The sequence below is a fragment of the Synchytrium microbalum genome, assembly GCF_006535985.1.
Source record: "Synchytrium microbalum strain JEL517 chromosome Unknown SmJEL517_scf0004, whole genome shotgun sequence".
Taxonomy (NCBI): Eukaryota; Fungi; Chytridiomycota; class Chytridiomycetes; order Synchytriales; family Synchytriaceae; genus Synchytrium; species Synchytrium microbalum.
The window spans coordinates 935649-954604 of NW_022158353.1; the positions used below are offsets into that span (position 1 = coordinate 935649).

Consider the following 18956-nt stretch of genomic DNA (forward strand, 5'->3'; position numbering starts at 1 on the left):
CCCACAGTACACATAACAGGACGTACCAGTCAAGTGCTTTCTGAATTCAATACCACAAACTCTGCATTTTAAGGTCCATAGCGTCTTCTTGTCTTTGTCCCTATGCGATATATGTGGTTGAATGAGGTTGATGTTGATGCGATTGAACAACCCGGACACTGTCCAATAACAAAAAGAAGATCGTAGACTGAACTTACGGCTTACAAGTGACGGTTGCTTCATGATTGCACGATAAGCAATTGAATTCCGTATCGAGCTTTTCCTTGACCTTTTTGGCAACCTACGTTTTCGAGACAATGTAAAGAAGTTAGTGAGGATGAGAGGACGCTTTGTGAAGATATGCATGTAGATATATGGCTTACCTTTCTCTTTGCTTTTCTCTTTCCCATGGTCGTTCAATCCCTGACAAAATGTTTGGAAATTGTGAGATTTGATTTTGGAGCTAACTTGAGCTTGAAACTGCAGATCGCGTGTTTCAACACGTTTTCATAACTTTGGTGGCTTCAGTGAACGTGATGACTGTACTTGCTTCTTCTCTCGTCGACCTATTTCCGTTTAGAGTCGCAGTCACTATATTCAATTTCCTGTTCTTCAAGCCTGAGCTGGGATCAAGTCTATAAGAAGCTAGCATCATGAAGTAAGGCATTGCTTTTACTCGCATTTAGCTGCGATTTGACGTATTTAATTACTACCTTGCGATCTAACTGGCTGCATTCAACCAGGCTCACAGTTGATGGACTACCAGTTCTATTCCCATACGATTACATATATCCTGAACAATATGCTTACATGAAGGATCTCAAGAGAGCTCTCGATGCAAAAGTATGTTATCTGTCTATTGCATGGACCTTCGTCGCAAGCCTGTTGTCTGATCACACATTTACCAAATTTTCGAATGCCAACCAATCTTTCATCTTCTTACCAGGGCCATTGCATGCTCGAAATGCCTTCAGGAACTGGCAAAACTATATCCTTGCTATCTCTGATTGTCGCATACCAACAAGTAAGGAAACTGATCCAACTTGTGAAAGTTCCATCATATACAGGCTCATATCCTTCGTTTTGGTTAGCATCATGCCGAAAAGCGCAAGCTGATTTATTGCTCACGAACAGTCCCTGAAATCGAAAAGGCTCTAGCTGAATTGCAAAGGTTGATGGCATATCGCAAACAAATGGGTCAGAATGAGAACTTTCTCGGTTTGGGATTGACTTCACGTCGGAATCTATGTGTTCATCCTGAGGTGTGATCAAAGCCATGATGTCGGAAGCTGGTACCCCTTTTCTTGACACATTATCAATATTTAGGTATCGAGAGAGAAACGTGGCAAAGTAGTCGATGCTCGATGTCGCGCTCTTACTGCTCCATGGGTTCGTGAAAGGGCCAAAAGTGCTGAAGAAGCTGATAATGTTCAGACGTGCTCTTTTTATGAGGTATTCAGTTACACGTGAAGCTTGCCTCGATTCAACTATATAATGACCGCGCTTGGTTTTTTCCCACCCAGAGTTTGGAGGATGCAGAAGATACAGCATCGATGCCTGCAGGAGTGTACACTCTGGAAGACTTGAAAGAGTGGTCCTCGGCTGCTGGATATTGTCCCTACTTCTTGGCAAGACGAATGGTCAGTGGACATGATGCCGCGAGAAAAGCTTGTTTTTTTGGTTCTGAAACTCACCATGAATGTGTACAGATCCCATTCGCAAATGTCATTATCTACTCATATCATTATCTGTTGGATCCAAAAGTGGCGGAACTTGTATCAAAAGAAATGCCCAAGGATGCTATTGTTGTATTTGATGAGGCACACAATATCGGTAGGCCGAATTCTTGCTCTCGGCTGAAAGCTGTTTTGTTGAACTTGTCGCACTCAATAATGGACTTTGTAGATAACGTGTGTACTGAATCATTGAGTATTGACCTGACAAAGCCGTTACTGGATCAAAGCGCAAGAAGTGTCACTGCTTTGAGTAACAAGATTGATTCGTAAGTCCACAAGCAAAAACCAAATTCTAGATATGTCAACTTATATATGCTTTCTAGATTGGAACAAAGTGGCTCTGAGCAATTACAACAAGAGTATCAACGCTTGGTAGACGGAATGAGAGATCGAGATCAGAATCGAAACGAGTATCTGGCCAATCCAGGTTAGTTATTACAAGTTCCTGTCTTGTCGTTGTTTTCCCTATACTAAATATATCAAAATTCACCTAGTACTTCCTGATGACATACTTCGTGAATCTGTGCCTGGCAGTATTCGACGTGCTAAACACTTTGTCAACTTTATGAGACGATTTGTCGAGTATTTGAAGGTTTGTGCGAAAAAGCCTCACGGAATATGCACCATTAGAAGTGTCATGTCTACTTAATGCCACCAATTGTTCACTATTTCTCGTATTTAGACTCGTATGCGTGTTATGCATGTCGTTGCAGAACATCCCTCTTCATTTCTGCAGAATGTCAAGGAGCTGACATGTATTGAGAAGAAGCCTTTAAGGTATTGCGGGTCAATTCTACGGTTTTTGTCGTCGACTCAGATGCTTCCATTTTCACCGTAGATTTTGCTCTGAGCGACTGTCTTCATTGGTGAGAACACTCGAGTTATCAGATCTGGAAGACTTTGCTGGATTGCAGAAGGTTGCACAATTCGCTACATTGGTCGCCACGTATCAGAAAGGTGCGAATATATTCGATCTGCAACTTGCTCCGATGAAGCTTGTTCTCGCAACGGTTTCCCGCTTATGACAACGACAATCGATCGCTGTGCCCGTCACCTTGTTAACGCTTAACTCAAAACAAGGCTTCATGTTGATTCTTGAGCCATTCGAAAATGACGGAGACGTTATACCAAATCCCGTACTTCATCTCGTCTGCCTAGACGCTACGTTCGCCCTAAAACCCATATTCGATCGATTCACTTCTGTTGTGATAACATCTGGTACCCTGTCACCCATGGAATTGTATCCCAAACTATTAGGATTTACGCCCATCATCATGGAAAGCTATCAAATGACCCTTACTCGTGCTTCCTTCCTACCATTGGTTGTAACCCGAGGCAGTGATCAAGTAGCCGTATCATCCAAGTTTGAAGTCAGAAATGATTTGGCTGTTGTGAGGAATTATGGCAACTTGTTGATGGAGATGGCAAGAATTGTACCTGATGGTATAGCTTGTTTCTTCCCATCATATTTGTATATGGAGTCTATTGTATCTGCTTGGAATGAATTAGTGAGGAATGCTAGAGAGATGAGAAAAAAGCAAATTTTCGCTATGGTCACTCTTTCTCATGAACGACTCTTTTTATGTAGGGTGTGCTACAAGAAGCGCTCAAGTACAAACTGATTTTCATTGAAACTCCCGATGCACCAGAAACCAGTTTGGCATTGGAGAACTATCGAATGGTAAGTACTATTCGGAAATGCAAAAAAATCGTCCTTGACTCCAAGTGCACAGGGTTTCGAGCACTGCCTTCACCCGCCACACCTTTTACTTATATGTTATGATAGGCCTGTGACAATGGCCGTGGTGCCATCCTGTTGTCTGTAGCACGAGGCAAAGTATCGGAAGGAGTCGATTTTGATCACAACTATGGGCGAGCTGTGATCTTGTTTGGTATACCCTATCAATATACCGAGTCACGATTGCTCAAAGCACGACTGGAGTATCTACGAGAGAATGTGGATATTCGAGAGAATGATTTCTTGACGTTCGATGCTATGCGTCATGGAGCTCAATGTGTCGGTCGTGTATTGAGAGGAAAGACTGATTATGGGCTCATGATCTTTGCTGATAAGGTATGATTTGTGAATGAACCGACAGTGAATGCGTATAGTGTGTATCTTTCTGTCGAATACTTTTCTACTCAACGCAATATTTTTTTTCCGTGTACATCAACATTATCAACACAAATTCATGCATTTAGAGATTTGCTCGAGCAGACAAACGATCCAAGTTGCCTAAATGGATTCGTGAAGGCATGAATGAAGGATACACAAACTTGAGTACTGATATGGCTATAGCTGTCGCCAAAAAGTTTCTTCGAGAGATGGCTCAACCTTCGAAAGATCCTTATAATGTCAGTACGTGGGATTTGAAGCGTGTGATGGAAGAAGAAGCGAAGGATGCAAAGAGGAAGGAGGCTTTTGAGGATGTGCACGGTGGAGGTGCAGGAGCACAAGAAGTGCCTATTGCTGATCCCATGGATGTGGAGCTTTGACCTGTAAATTAGAAACCCATGTACCAAGCTTTTCTTGTATTATTCAGAGATCGTACTCCTTGCTTATAAATCATATAAACACGTGTAGGCTATGGAGAAATACGCGTTTTATGTAGGAAGCTCTCGTAAAATTTTGAGGCATTTTGTAGAACGCACGGTTGGCCTGTCAAATTTCTCACCACATTTTCTGTAAGTAAGACAGTCCAAAACTCTGCCACTGGAACGCATTAAAGCCCTACACTCGCATCTCTCAGACAATACCAACACGATGGGAGCAGATTTGGAGACTATTTCCGTTGATACCATAAGGTGTTTGGCAGCCGACATAGTTCAAAAGGCCAATTCGGGACATCCTGGAGCTCCTATGGGATGTGCTCCTATGGCTCAAGTCCTATGGTCGAAATTCATTCGCTGCAATCCTACAAATCCAAAATGGGTAAGCTATTGTTGACTAGCAACATTTGTGATGTTTGTTCAAATTTGATGGTATTTGTTTGATGGGCGCGGTGAAGAGGAGAGATTAGAGATTTTTTGATTTTTTTGATGGTTGTGGAATCAAGTTTACAAGGAAAGAGCTCGTTGAACCTGCTTGTTTCTTAAGCTTCCTATACATTATGCTTTGTCAAGCTCTCAACAATCACTTGTTTTCAGATCAACCGTGATCGGTTTGTACTCTCAAATGGACACGCTTGTGCTCTTCAATACATCATGCTCCACCTTCTTGGTTATGATTTGACCATGGACGACTTGATGAAGTTTCGAACCTTGAACTCAAAGTAAGACACCTCCTACCTGTCAAACTTGATCAGGACATCATGAATCTTGATTATATTCACTCATTGACGCCAATCTATCAACCGATTAGAACACCAGGTCATCCAGAAGCCGGCCATGCAACTCCTGGTATCGAAGTGTCAACCGGTCCACTAGGACAGGGATTCTCAAATGCCGTTGGTATGGCTATGGCTCAAGCTCATATGGCTGCTCACTTCAACAAGCCTGGATTTGAGGATTTGATTGACAACTTCACCTATTGTATTATGGGTGATGGGTGTCATCAGGAGGGCATAACGAGTGAAGCTGCCTCTTTGGCTGGGTGAGTTCTTGAAAACTGATTTGAATATAGTGCGTATAGTATCGCTGACCGCGTCGGCTGTATAAATAGTCACTTGCAATTGGGAAAGCTGATTGTCTTGTATGATGACAATTTGGTCTCTATTGATGGTATCGTATATTTCGGACTCCATCTTTTTTTGTACTCTCAGCAGCATTTCATGCTCACGTCCATTTCTCATGTCCCAAATAGGTGACACGGCAATGGGTTTCACTGAAGATGTATTGAAGAGATATGAAGCATATGGCTGGCACACACAAACCGTCAAGGACGGCGACGTCAGCTGCTCATCTATTGAGAAGGCTGTTGAAGCTGCTAAAGCAGTCACTGACAAACCAAGTATCATCAAAATCAGAACCGTTATTGGATATGGTTCCAAAAATCAAGGAAATGCTCATAAAGTACATGGAGCTCCATTGGGAGAGGATGATATTGTTCATGTCAAGAAATTGTTTGGGTTGCCTGCTGATAAGAAGTTCTATGTTCCTGATGAGGTGATTTTTGCGTTAATGCTATGCTCCTGGTTACTGTTCGTGTCTTTTTTTGTGTTTTAGGAGTTCTCTAACAGTGGATTTTCTGTATGCTAGGTTCGAGACTTTTGGGCCAACGTTCACAAGAAGGGTGCTTCTTTGGAATATGCTTGGAATGAAAGATTAGAAGCCTACAAGAAGGCATACCCAGACTTGGTAAATATGATCTCACCACGTACATTTGTTGGCAAAGAACTGGCTGTCTTTGAAGTGCAGCTATTGGTGCTAAACAATCCTATTCTTTCGTAGGCTGGTGAATTAATCCGTCGATTCTCTGGTCAACTACCAGAAGGATGGAAGAATGCTCTACCACGATTCACCCCTGCTGATCCCGCCGTCGCGTCTCGAAAGTCATCTGAAGTTGTCTTGAACAAGTTGGCTCCCATTATGCCCGAATTGATTGGAGGTTCTGCTGATTTGACTCCTTCTAATTTGACACGGTGGACTGGTGCCGAGGACTTCCAACCTGTGAGTTACGGATTCATGAAACGGATTGCGACAAGTTTCTCTTGTAGTCGCTTCCGTCCATCTGTTGCTTTCGCTGACCAAACGCTGTATACTAGCCAAGCACCAAATTGGGAACCTATGCTGGTCGATACATTCGTTTTGGTGTTCGCGAACACGGAATGGCTGCAATTTGTAACGGAATGTCAGCTTATGGTGGTTTGATTCCATTCGGCGCTACATTCTTGAACTTCATCACGTAAGCATCTAGCAGAACTCTGAGCATTTTTTTTGCGTTGGTGAGGAAAGGATCAGAGTTATAATACATCAAACTCATTCTTGCCATTCAACTAGATATGCATGGGGATCTGTACGATTGAGTGCCATCTCTCACCATCAAGTCATTTACATCATGACCCACGACTCTATCGGTTTGGGTGAAGATGGTCCTACTCACCAACCTATTGAGACTATGGCCGCTTTACGCGCTCTTCCAAACATCTTGGCTATGAGACCTGCTGATGGCAATGAGGTAATTCGCCATTCCATTGACGGTGTGAGTTTTTTGTCTCGTTTACGAACCTCCAAAACTAGACCTCTGGTGCATATGCCGTCGCTCTTGAAAACAAGAACCGACCATCCGTATTGGCTCTGTCTCGTCAAAACTTGCCCGTCTTGGAAGGCTCCTCAATAGAAGGTGTATACAAGGGTGCCTATGTCTTGACATCAGACCCATCGCCACAAGTAGTTCTCGTATCTACTGGCTCTGAAGTATCGATTGCTGTAGCTGCTGGTAAACTCTTACAAGCAGAAGGCTTCAAAGTCCGAATGGTATCTATGCCATGTACTGCTCTGTTTGATGAACAGACGGTGGAATACAAGGAAAGCGTCTTCCCTGATGGCGTACCAATCGTCAGTGTTGAAGCTATGACTACATTTGGATGGGCCAAGTATGCTCATGTGCAAATCGGATTGACTACTTTTGGTGCTTCTGCTCCTTATCTGGTAAGTTCTATTGGCAGTAGTTGGAGATATTGAAGACGTTGAGAGATAGAGAGAGAATACACCAATGCACCCAGCAACGTGTCTTCCGTCTTTGTTTGTCTATTGACACTTCTTATTGGTCTAATAGGATGTATACAAGTTCTTCGAATTGGTACCAGAAAAGGTTGCAGAAAAGACAAAGAAAACCATTGCCTTCTACCAAGGCAAACCTGTTACATCACTGTACAGGCTACCATTCTAAATGATGAAAACTAGTAGAGGTGATTGTGAGCATTTTTAACAGCGAAGAAACCAATATATATCCTCTGATCAAATCAAAAATAACTGATGCTGGCTGGACCGATGTCGATGATAGAAGCCAAGATACAAACATGGCAGCGTAGTAGCGTAGTACGCGGCGTATTCAGCTGGCCTGTTATCGCTTCGGGTTGTTAAACGTCTGTCAGCTATCCAAAATCAACATCAGTCGCGTACAGAGCCTCGTGACGTGTCGGGAGCCACATAAATTACTAGTAAGCTCTTTGAGATCTCATTTTCGGAAGTTTACCACGTATTTGATACATGTTTCCCTATTAGCTAGTGCATGACTTGCAGCCTGAAATTGCATGGGCATTTCCTGACTTCAAATCCAACACGAATTTCGGGAGGCGTGTTCGAGTGGACAGGGAGTAGCCAGCGGGGAAGCATCCTGCACTGTTGCCAGGTACGTCGTGATGGACTCTGTACGCTCTACAGCGCTTCTCTTACTCTCTCTCATCGTCGTAAATCCTTCAACAAAGGCGTAAAAAACTGACAGCATGTTTTATTGCAACAATGCATTGTCGGATGGGGTCCATTGGAAGTGACTGCATCTAGCATTGCCAGAAGTGGCCTCTGCCCAGGTACGTCTTTGAGAGAAGTATTCGCTACGGTGCGGCAGCGTTACAAATTCTTGGACTTGCATGACCCTTAAAACTGCTATTGGTTACTCCATGTAGGTCTCAGGATAATGTCAATCTTGGACCGCAGCATTTCCTTACCTCTTCCTCTCTGAAGTCACCTAGCCGAAAAATCAAGAAGCAGTGAGCCTGAGTGAGAACGTGGGTCTCACCGGGTCTCACTACAAGCCTTGTAGTGTCGGTACCGCGGTGACTCCCATGTCTGTACCTATCACAGCTTGGCAAAATAGCGGTAGGAAGCGTTGCTCTGAGACCCCGCCAACTGTTTGTTTCGGCAAACTTTTGGGTAGTTTGTGGTTTCAAATTGGGCAATTTACTTTATTGGAGGATTTACTGGACCAAGACCCACTCGCTACGACATCGATTCGTGGCTTTGCGGTGGGGCCGCTGTTGAGTGATCATGTACACTCTCGACAACAGTGGCAGAATAGCAAATTATGGCTTGCTGTGACACCATTAAAGGCCAAAGCATGAATGTTCCACATCAGAGCATGTACGATGTGACTTATCTCGTTGGAAACAGAAGCCCAAGACCTACTCTTCCTCTCTGCCCTACGACTTGATACGACTGGTAACTAATGTTTTTGACCGAGTTTTGATTACGAACCTTGTAGGCAATGTGGTCGTAGACAGTCCCAAGCCCGTAAAGCACAGAAACCCTACTTGTTTTCCTCTTTAGAAGCTGTTTGCATGGTAGTAGCTAGTAAGTATCTACTGGTTGAAATAATTTTCTTTTGTAATCATACTGCTGCTGATTTTGAGATTGAAAATATTTTTAATATGTAAATACACGTTCATATCACGGGTGTCTAGCTCTGAATCTGCGGCTCACTGATGCAGTTTCACATACGATGAATTCACAGCACTTAGAGAGCTACTTAGCAAGCAGAATCAACCATGACCAATATGGAGACAGAAGTCGAACGTGTCGTAACAGATGCCATCAATAATTCTGGCTTGACTGTTACAGTGTAAGCCTCCCTGCATTCAATACGAGCGTCTGAACCATATATTTTGACACTTTGGTGAAAACCTAGGCATCCCTTGGTGATTATGAACATATCAGACCATACTACTCGAACTCGAATTATGAGTGGAAATCCTGTTTGGCCTCTAGGTAGGTATAGCCTTATTGTTACTTGAACAAGCGAAATTAACACTCTGGTCTAACGAGCTCACATTTCCGTACTTAGTCATTGGAGCATTATTGGGGACACAAGTTGGACGTGAAGTTCAGATATATGATTCATATGAAATACCCTTTGTGACTGTTGAAGGCTTGCATGCTCTAGACAAGAATTACTTTGTGCAAAAGCAGGAACAATGTAAGTTTCAAGCTCCTTTGCTCCATTGGTGAAGACGCATATCATTCTGATTTATAATTTACTTTCATTTTTAGACAAGCAAGTATTTCCGTTATATGATCTTCTTGGATGGTATGCGACAGGCTCAAAACCAACTCCAACAGACATGCACATTCACAACCAAGTAAAGCTTGATCGATTTTGTACTCCAAGCCGACATTTAAAACTAACGTCTGCATTCTTCTGCTAGTTCTTTGAATACAACGAATCACCACTATTCCTACAATTAAATCCAGCTGGAGCAGTCGCAACCAAAGAATTACCAATCACTGTATACGAAACATTCGTTGAAGGTGTCGCTGAAGGAACTCCAAGGAATGCATTCATCAAATCAAACTACAAGATTGAAACAGCTGAAGCTGAACGTATTGCTGTTGATCATGTTGCTCGTGCTGCCAATGAAGGTGGTGCTGATTCCTCGAGTTGTAAGTTGGGCAAATTACTTTGGTTGGAATAAAGATTCGGATGAGCTGACTTTTTTTTGGCTTGTCTAGTGATATCTCATTTGGTATCCCAACGAAATGCCATCAAAATGTTACTTGCTCGAGTGAAACTATTGTATCAATACGTGGCAGATGCTGAAGCTGGACTTGTGCCCAAGAATCATGATATATTACGACAGATTGCTAGTTTGTGCAATCGATTGCCTACGTTGGACTCTGCTGACTTCCAAACGGAATTCCTTGCAGTAAGTCCAGTGTTTGCGTTGCAGTGTCGTGGAACTCGTGCTGAGACTTTCTTTCTACTAGGATTACAATGACGTTTTGCTGATTACCTACTTGGCTACCATCACAAAAGGATCTCATGTCATCACAGATGTACGTCCATTGTGCCCTGTCAAGGGAATTTTCGTGATCTGCTTTGTTGAAGGTCTGACATGTTTGCTTAGATGGTGGACAAGTTCAACTTGGCTGTCGGAGATCGTTCCAGTCGACGTGCCTTTGGGTCGCGGGGAATGGCTTAATGATGCTGCGCTGTTGTGTATATAAGAAGTACCTGAAAATAGAAATTGCAAGATCAATACCATTAACTACCAGGCCTGCTAAGATATACTGATTTATGTGTTACTGGCTTACAATTACTGTACAAACTACTTAACTAAACTAAATGACATTTGCTTTTTATGAAATGTATACTCAAAGCCTACGCTTTATCTACTATGCTTTGCGATGCTTTTTCACAGGGTATCGGGATATCCAGTGTTGAGCAAAAACTCCTTGAGTTTAACAGTAGGTGGCGCGGTCGCCGTCGCGTATCCCCTAAACTCTGCTTCTCCTAAGCCAATAGTCCAACCAGTTGGCTGCCTAGCAAACCTTAAATGAAGCTCCTTCAGCGACGAAACTTCGGCGAGGGTCTTTACTATTGCATCAGGAGCCACATCACCACTTATACCACGATATGTTAGATCCAACACCTCCAAGCTAGGAGCTCGCGATACAACCTCTATTACAGCCAGAGTCAGATTGGTGGTTGGCGTCTTTGCTATTAATGTCTTGAGATACTTTAGATTCGCCATAGCTTGACCGACAGTGTCCACCCAATCCGAGTTTGCAACAGACCTTAATTCCGGCAAAATCAACGACTTTAATGGCAGAGTACTTAATGGTGCTAATAGTTCTGGTGGTGGGTACGCTGTTCTCGGCCCGTTATCGGCAAAGTGAAGAGGCATAGCGAATAACGGTTGTCGCAGTAATTCAAGACTTGTTATCGAAGATTGTTTAGCAATGGCCAGTCCTAACGTAGTATTATCATAGCTCCATAAGACATTGGCTGTTAATGACGTTAGATTCGGTACCAAGTCGGGCAGAGATTGTAGCAATTTATCGCTGCAATAGTTGGGGAAGCTCAGTTTCTGTGGTCTGAGATACGTCATGGATTCTGCAACATCTTTATCCCACTCTCCTTCGAGGACTCTGCCCATCCATGGCGCTTCAAAACGAATCTCGTCAAGGAAGGCTGTGAATACAGGCCATTTATGGGAGACCAATTCCTGCATAACGCTATTTATGATAATTCCCTGTTCGGCAATCCAGCTGGTGGTTGCTGGAAAGAGTATTTCACATCCGTATAGGACTTTCTTTACAGGGCGTCCATGTTCGTGAAGCTTGCAGATTGCCCATGATGGCAAGGCCCTCAATTTGAATGGTTCGTTGGGTTCTCCACGTTCAGCAGGATTCCTATACGTGGAAATAACATGATTTTGTTAGTTTGGTTGGTCAGAGAAGACAGAATTGTGTTTTGAGCCATAGTGAAGGTTTGAATGATGTTGATGTTGGAATTGGACAACAGGTCGTCATACCAACTCCAGCCAAGCTCTTGCGCCAATGGAACAAGTACCGTGCAATTACATACCAGCCATAGTGTCTTGAGAGAGTTAGAGAAACACCAGCGTTTTTAGGATGTAGCGATGTTGCCTCTCGAAACTTTGAGCAAACCAGACCTAATTCAGCATAGAAGACGTAGGGAGTAGAGCTTAAAAGCAATATAGGAAGCAACACTTCAACAGGCAGATCCTCGATCACTGCCATTTGGAGACTCGATGTCTCACTTGGTCTCACTCTGAATTTGGAGCCTTGACTTGATAAAGAAGGAGGAAAACACAGTAATCAGTGCGTATCACATGAGATCACGTTCTAAAACGCGGAAATATTCTATCCATCAGAGTGGTCCAGGAGAGTGGTGCCCTGTCCAGTTCCTTGCTTGGTTTGTTCAAACACCGCTTATATCAGTCAAGATAATTTATTTGCAAGACTAATCCAAGGAGAATGAAGGCAAGGCTTAGTTGCAGATCTATTGGTTTATTCTTGATGCATGCGTGTAATGGCATGAACTTACTCTCTGTACATGATAGATCCTCGTATGTGGAGGCGCTGGGTATATTGGTTCGCATGTGGTTCGGGAACTATCAAAGTTGTCGCAGTACGATATTGTCATTTTAGACAACATATCCAAAGGTCGTTTATTCACTGATTTTGCCTCCTTTACATTTGCATCGCTCTCATCAAACTTCAATGAAACAGGTCATGCTGAATCTGCACCTCCAAACATTCCGCTGGAACGAGGTGATATTCGCAACTCGGCATTCCTGAATGATGTCTTTACAAAGCACAAGCCTGATGCTGTCATCGTACGTGCTGTTTGATGTCGGAACTAACTGATGTGGACCACTAACACTTTCTTCTTCTAGCACTTGTGTGCTTCCATTGAAGCTGGTGAAAGTGTCAATGATCCATTGTCCTTTTGGGATAACAATGTATACGGAACACAGAAATTGCTAGAAGCCATGCGGGATCATGGATGCAAAGTATGTACTTGGCAGTTTGTGGCGGTGAGATACGTTAACTCACACACAACTTATCTTAGTACTTTGTGTTTTCATCAACTGCTGCTCTATTCGGTCTACCAAAACGTGTACCCATTGAATCGGATGATCCAATTGCTCCAGTCAATCCATATGGAGACACGAAATATGCTGTGGAACTCATGCTTCGAAAGTAAGCTATACATTCTTCCAAATTCCAGGCCTTACCATTAACTCTCGCATATGTCGCTCATAGCTCTGATGTAGCTCACGGTATCAAGTCTGTATGCCTTCGTTACTTCAATGCTTGCGGTGCCGATGCCAGTGGTGAAATTGGAGAAGTACATCAACCAGAGTCTCACTTGATTCCAATCTTGTTGCAAGTGGCTTTGGGTCAACGAGAAAAGGCATATCTGTTTGGTGACGACTATCCTACTCCTGATGGAACTTGTATTAGAGACTATATTCACGTTACGGATTTGGCTTCTGCTCACATCAAGGTAATACAAAGGAAGGCCTTGTTTGAGTCCGAGGAAGGCATTCACCCTTTCAGAGATGTTTTGCACTGAATCAATCAGTAACTGTTGATTCTCACTGTCGTTTAGGCTGTCGACTTTCTGGTGAAAAGTAACACCTCTGATCGATTCAATTTGGGATCTGGACAAGGATTCTCTGTCAAGGAAATTGTAGAAGCCGTGAGAAAAGTTACAGGTCATCCACTTCCTATTGAAATCAAGCCTCGTCGTGCTGGCGATCCACCAGTACTGATTGCTGCTTCAGGAAAAGCCGAGGAGATATTGGGATGGAAGAGAACTTATACAAATGTAGAAGACATCGTCCGCACGGCATTTGTGTTTCACCAAAAACATCCTAAAGGGTTCTAGCTGGTGGGCTCCGAGAGTGACAACCATATAATAATTTGTGCCGACGCGATTTATAGATTACACATTACACATACATATTTCGCACAAGGAGCCGTATTTGCTTTCTTGCCCTGTCCCTTTCTTTTGCATATATGGTTTTCTTTCCTCTCGTCTTCAATCACAAAAACACTACGCAAGCACCAGTGTGACTTCAAGGAACACAACTAGCAGTGATACCAAAAATAAGGTAATGATTTGGGTACAGAATACGAAACATCTGACGCATCGTGTTGAAGCTTGAGAGCTGCTCATTATGAAGAAGGAAGCTGTTCTACTTTTCCACGAGTTTTGCTGACTGGCGACTCTTCTTTGAATGTAGGCCAAACGACCAACCCAAATGACATTAGAAGAACACATGTATTCTCGCGAAGTTGGTAACGGCTCTAGTGGCTATGAAGCAGGAGACTTGAAACTGCCTCCATTAGAACAGCTTCAAAATCCGAAACGACCACAACGAGCTGCAGTGAAGAACCGACTTCCCATAGTAGAGGATCCTAGTGATGTAGATGAATTAGATGATGAGCAACCTGCTGCCCAAGACAAACCAAATGATGCCGTCTATCCGTAAGTCTTGTGTCATGTGCTTCAAGGTGGCTTGATGCTTGTTTCTTCGGCGTCATTGTGCTCAAGCATCTAATGCCATTCCATTTGCATCTAGACCACAATCTGATTACAATCAAGGCTATAACATGTATTACAACAACAATCGAGGTCCCTACGGCTCGCTTCCCCCACCACCACGACAACAGCAATACAGCCCTCCCATGAATGTACCTGGTTACCCAGTCGAGCCTCCGATAGTGCCACACCGTGAACAACAGCAACATCAGCAACAACCTGTATATCCTCTAGATGCACCAGGTACGCCAACATCTTCCGACGATGGGCCAACTACGTCCAACACGAAAGCTCGCCCGTCCAACTCGGCTTCGCGTGGATCTCGTCGCGCAATATCATCAGATGGAGGTCCATTCTTCAAAGCGACTCGTCAAGTACGAGTTCTTGAAACTATGGAACGTGACGAGCAGTTTGGAATCAAAATCCAGCCATGGATTGATAAAGGCTTCTTTATGGCTGATGGTGATTGGACTTGCTATCGTCGTAACTACTTCCAGGTGTCTACGTCTTGGACTGGCTCGACTCTAATATCTGGGAAATCGCTGGACTTGCCGTGCTTGGTATATGATGCCAACAATCCAGCTGAAATAATCCGTACTATAACATCCTTCCATATTGGCCTGATTGCTCGGTCAGCTACTACAGGTCGTGATATCGAACTCGTACAACATACCGCTAAACGTGATAAAGGTCCGCAAACTATACCACTGCCTCGTCAATGTAACCCTACTAAACCAGGAGCTAGTGCCATTGTACAAGCGTTTGAACGTCTTCAATTCAAACAAGCTACAGCAAACAATGGGCGTCGTCGAGCTACTCAACAATACCATGTACTTGTAGTCCAGCTCCACGGTCGAACAGCTGATGGTATGGATTTAATTGTCGCTGAATCCGAATCAGCAAACTTGGTAGTCCGTGGTCGTGCACCTGGACATTATCAGGCACAGGAGAATCGTCACTCGGGAGAAAACTCGAGAGCTGCTTCACCTACATCTGACGGTGATGATGAGCAAGATCTCCACGATCACGGCGGTAATAGTAGTAGCACTGTGGGAGCTCCCAGTACCATGCCATATCAGTCCAGCTTCCCTCAACATGAGCAATTACAACAACCGCAAATGCCCCAACACCAAGTACATCATCAACAACAACAGCAACAGGGGCCTACGCAACCAAACGTAGGGTATGCTACTCAGCCATTCTACTCGTATCCTCCTTCTTCGTATGGTGTCCCACCTGAAGGTGACTGGAACCATCGTGGACAACCAGACTTGGGAGGAATACATCATAGTAGATACCCAGATCACTTTGGAGCTCCTCCGTATTATAGTGAGCCTCCACAGCGTGGACCTCCTACATACAGGTATCCTCCTCCAGAGCAACCAATGGCGCTATCTCACCTTCCTCCTCAACAACATATGGGGTGAGTTTCAATTTGCAAGTTTGAACAACTAGTCTTCTACCTTTGTCTGCTGAATCATCCTTCTGATACACAAAATCCTTGTCTGATACATAGTCGCAACAGTATGGACGGCTCCCGCAAACGAAGCATGTCTGGTAGAGATGATGAAGAAGAAGCAGAGTTTGATGACTATCCTCAGCATACCGCTGCTGCTCATCATGATACTGGTGCAGATGAAGACGATGGGGAATCGGGTGAGGAGGAATATCAAGATGAAGATGATGAAGATTTCGGTAGCCGTCGTAAACCCGCAAAGAAATCTCGAACTCGTCGTTAAAGTCATTATTCCAAAAACCAAGCAATACTTTGTAGTTAGATACCTGTCGCTAGCTAGAATTGCTACAAAAGGTAGTCCAGAACCGCAGTCTTTATTAGCACGCCATAGTTTTTTTCAGCACAATATATTTGAATCAAGATGTGAATCTGCGAGATTTTTTTGGGGTCGTCAAAGATGTTAATTAATTCGCGAAAATTCTTGCGCTGTTGGCTGTGCTTAGTGTTGTTGATTCTGGTCCTCGTGAACCAATGGACAAACAAGAGGATTGACACTCTTTCAAAACAAGACAATGCAGACGAATCCAGTTGACGACGAGGGATTTGATGAATCTCATACAATGCCGCACACTGTTGCTCAATTTGACACTGAAGAGCAGAAAGCTGGTATGGAAAAGAGTTTTGCGGTTTGGTTGAATTGTTTACTTCAACGGAGAAGAGAGTGAAAGACCCACAAGACCGTGAATTTGCTTGTGTTTTCACTTGATCAAATTCTATGAAACAATGACCGTGTCTGGTCTCCACTTTCTCCCCACTCTGAACTTGAAATATTGGTTCTAATTGCCAAACATTCAGTCAAACCCACACATTAACATTTCCTCTTTGAAACACAAACAGAGTATGCCTTCTTGTTACTGAGTACTGTATCTACGGCTACGTTAGCCAATGTCACCAATCGACTGGTCCCTTTACTACAACGAGATTTTGTATACTTGTTACCTCAAGAACTCGCCATACAAATCCTGTCTTGTACCGATGCTAGGACTGTAGGGCGGGCTGCTCAAGTGAGCAAGACCTGGAAACGTATCACATCTGATAATGCTATATGGAGAGCGCTATATCGAAAGAATGGATGGACTGTAAATGAACAATTCCTGGATCAATGGACCAACAAACCGTTACCTATAATGCCCCCGACCTTCACAAAGGGGAAGAGTCTGCCTGATAGTGATGTACCACAGCAGGAAGCTTCAGAAGAAGGAACAATGTGGAATACTGAAGATTATGGATCTGGACCTAGGTCAGGAAATCGACCAACAAACCCTGCTTCTGCTGATATTGGTGATCATGATCCAACTGCGTGGGGAGACGACGGCACTGGATCCGCATCTGGATCTGTTCCACGGCGTCCTAGAAGAGGGACGGATGATGGAGGTGCAGCTGGAAGTAGTGGTAGTAATAATCCGATAAATGATCCCACTCTTGACGAAGACGATGGGTATTCTCATTCTATTGGTAGACGTCCTTCGCTCTTCCAATCTCCAGTACCTACGGATGATCTACAGAGTACTTTGAGACGTGATGGAGTCTTCTCTGGTCAATCGTCATCGTCGCTACCTCGATCCCCACCTGACTCACTACCACGACCTTCTGCTGCCATGTCTTTACCACGACTAGGTAATACAGGACCATCAGATTCGTTGGCTCGAGCACTGGCACCTACATCGTTGTCTCTACCTCGTACTATGGATGTATCACCAAATAATTTGGCAGAGTCGCTTGAACAAACCTCGATATCAGAACATTCTACAACAACAGGTGGTATACTCGTCAAACCACTGACACGATCTCTAACCGATAACTGGGATCGTCATGCTCATTTGGATTGGAGGTATATATATCAGCAGCGTGCTCGCCTCGAAAAGAATTGGACGGAGGGTATATTCAATGTCCGTGAACTAGCAGGTCACTTTGAAGCCATATACTGTCTCCAATTCGACGAATCGAAAATCGTCTCTGGATCTCGTGACGATACAATCAAGATATGGGATATGAAGACTGGTGAATGTACAAAGACACTTCATGGGCATGGTGCTTCTGTATTGTGTCTGCAGTACGATGATCAGTATATAGTGTCCGGATCGTCAGACTCGACTGTTATTGTATGGGATATAACAACTAGTGAACCCAAGAAGGTGTTGAGATCTCACACCGAGTCTGTCCTCAATCTGAGGTTTGATAAGAGATATATAGCATCTTGTTCGAAAGACAAGACTATCAAGCTGTGGAATACTAGTACTGGTGATTTGATTCGTACTTTACGTGGTCATCGAGCTGCAGTCAATGCTATACAGTTCTCGGAGGATTTAGTTGTATCTGCCAGTGGAGGTGAGAACCGAAGACAGCTCGCGGATTCTATTCAATTGAGTTTGCATTTGTTGATTGCTAAACCACGTTCCTTTTTTGTTAAAAGATCGAACCATCAAAGTATGGCGAATATCGACAGGTGATCTTGTCCGAACATTAAGTGGCCATTCAAGAGGTATTGCCTGTATTCACTTTGAAGGAAACATTATTGTTTCTGGATCATCAGGTATGTTTTGTTTTCGGTAGATCAAAAAAAGAATGTCGCAAATCGCCGACGCCTTCTTGGATTAGATCGCACTATCCGCACTTGGGATGTCAATACTGGAATGTGTCTACAAACCGTCAGTGGCCATACCGAATTAGTTCGAACTCTCCAATTCGACAATCATCGTATCGTGTCTGGTTCCTATGATGTGACTCTGAAAGTATGGGATTATCCCAAGGGCAATCTGATTCTGGATTTGAAGAATGGTCATAGCCAGAAAGTGTTCAAGCTGCAGTTCAATGATACAAAGATTGTGAGCTGCAGTCAAGATCAGGTAATTGGTTGCAGCATCATTTATCCTTCACTGCGTTTTTTTTGCGTTCTTGGGCTGACTTGACTATTATTTGTTAGCGTATTCTTGTATGGGATTTCTCTCAAGGAGTAGATACGAGATTCTTTGTTTAAGCACCTAGATCAGTT

At 43.6% G+C, this 18956-nt stretch overlaps 5 protein-coding genes across 5 annotated transcripts; all 5 read left to right on the plus strand.

The window, feature by feature from the left end:
• Positions 1-632: 632 nt before the first annotated feature.
• Positions 633-4211, plus strand: SmJEL517_g01355 (uncharacterized protein; the record flags this gene model as incomplete). The annotated part of the gene is made up of 16 exons (XM_031167283.1): positions 633-637; positions 723-822; positions 926-1003; positions 1071-1241; positions 1306-1431; positions 1503-1619; positions 1689-1812; positions 1885-1981; positions 2039-2142; positions 2210-2307; positions 2398-2492; positions 2554-2672; positions 2796-3223; positions 3304-3396; positions 3502-3789; positions 3918-4211. The coding sequence occupies 16 exons, from the start codon at positions 633-635 to the stop codon at positions 4209-4211; spliced, it is 2337 nt and encodes a 778-aa protein (XP_031026725.1).
• Positions 4212-4479: 268 nt separating this feature from the next.
• On the plus strand, positions 4480-7545 carry SmJEL517_g01356 (uncharacterized protein; the record flags this gene model as incomplete). The annotated part of the gene is made up of 11 exons (XM_031167284.1): positions 4480-4647; positions 4863-4987; positions 5077-5307; positions 5377-5435; positions 5518-5819; positions 5913-6011; positions 6105-6323; positions 6419-6558; positions 6654-6831; positions 6894-7304; positions 7432-7545. 11 exons carry the CDS (start codon positions 4480-4482, stop codon positions 7543-7545), a joined length of 2046 nt encoding a protein of 681 aa, XP_031026726.1.
• A 1594-nt stretch (positions 7546-9139) lies between these two features.
• On the plus strand, positions 9140-10570 carry SmJEL517_g01357 (uncharacterized protein; the record flags this gene model as incomplete). The annotated part of the gene is made up of 8 exons (XM_031167285.1): positions 9140-9213; positions 9280-9359; positions 9436-9567; positions 9642-9730; positions 9797-10031; positions 10101-10294; positions 10356-10424; positions 10496-10570. The coding sequence occupies 8 exons, from the start codon at positions 9140-9142 to the stop codon at positions 10568-10570; spliced, it is 948 nt and encodes a 315-aa protein (XP_031026727.1).
• Positions 10571-12431: 1861 nt separating this feature from the next.
• GAL10 (UDP-glucose 4-epimerase) lies at positions 12432-16187 on the plus strand (the record flags this gene model as incomplete). The annotated part of the gene is made up of 9 exons (XM_031167286.1): positions 12432-12480; positions 12546-12733; positions 12794-12910; positions 12970-13100; positions 13164-13407; positions 13513-13731; positions 14150-14394; positions 14489-15871; positions 15965-16187. The coding sequence occupies 9 exons, from the start codon at positions 12432-12434 to the stop codon at positions 16185-16187; spliced, it is 2799 nt and encodes a 932-aa protein (XP_031026728.1).
• A 289-nt stretch (positions 16188-16476) lies between these two features.
• SmJEL517_g01359 (uncharacterized protein) lies at positions 16477-18941 on the plus strand (the record flags this gene model as incomplete). The annotated part of the gene is made up of 5 exons (XM_031167287.1): positions 16477-16570; positions 16802-18292; positions 18378-18497; positions 18563-18810; positions 18888-18941. 5 exons carry the CDS (start codon positions 16477-16479, stop codon positions 18939-18941), a joined length of 2007 nt encoding a protein of 668 aa, XP_031026729.1.
• Positions 18942-18956: the final 15 nt, after the last annotated feature.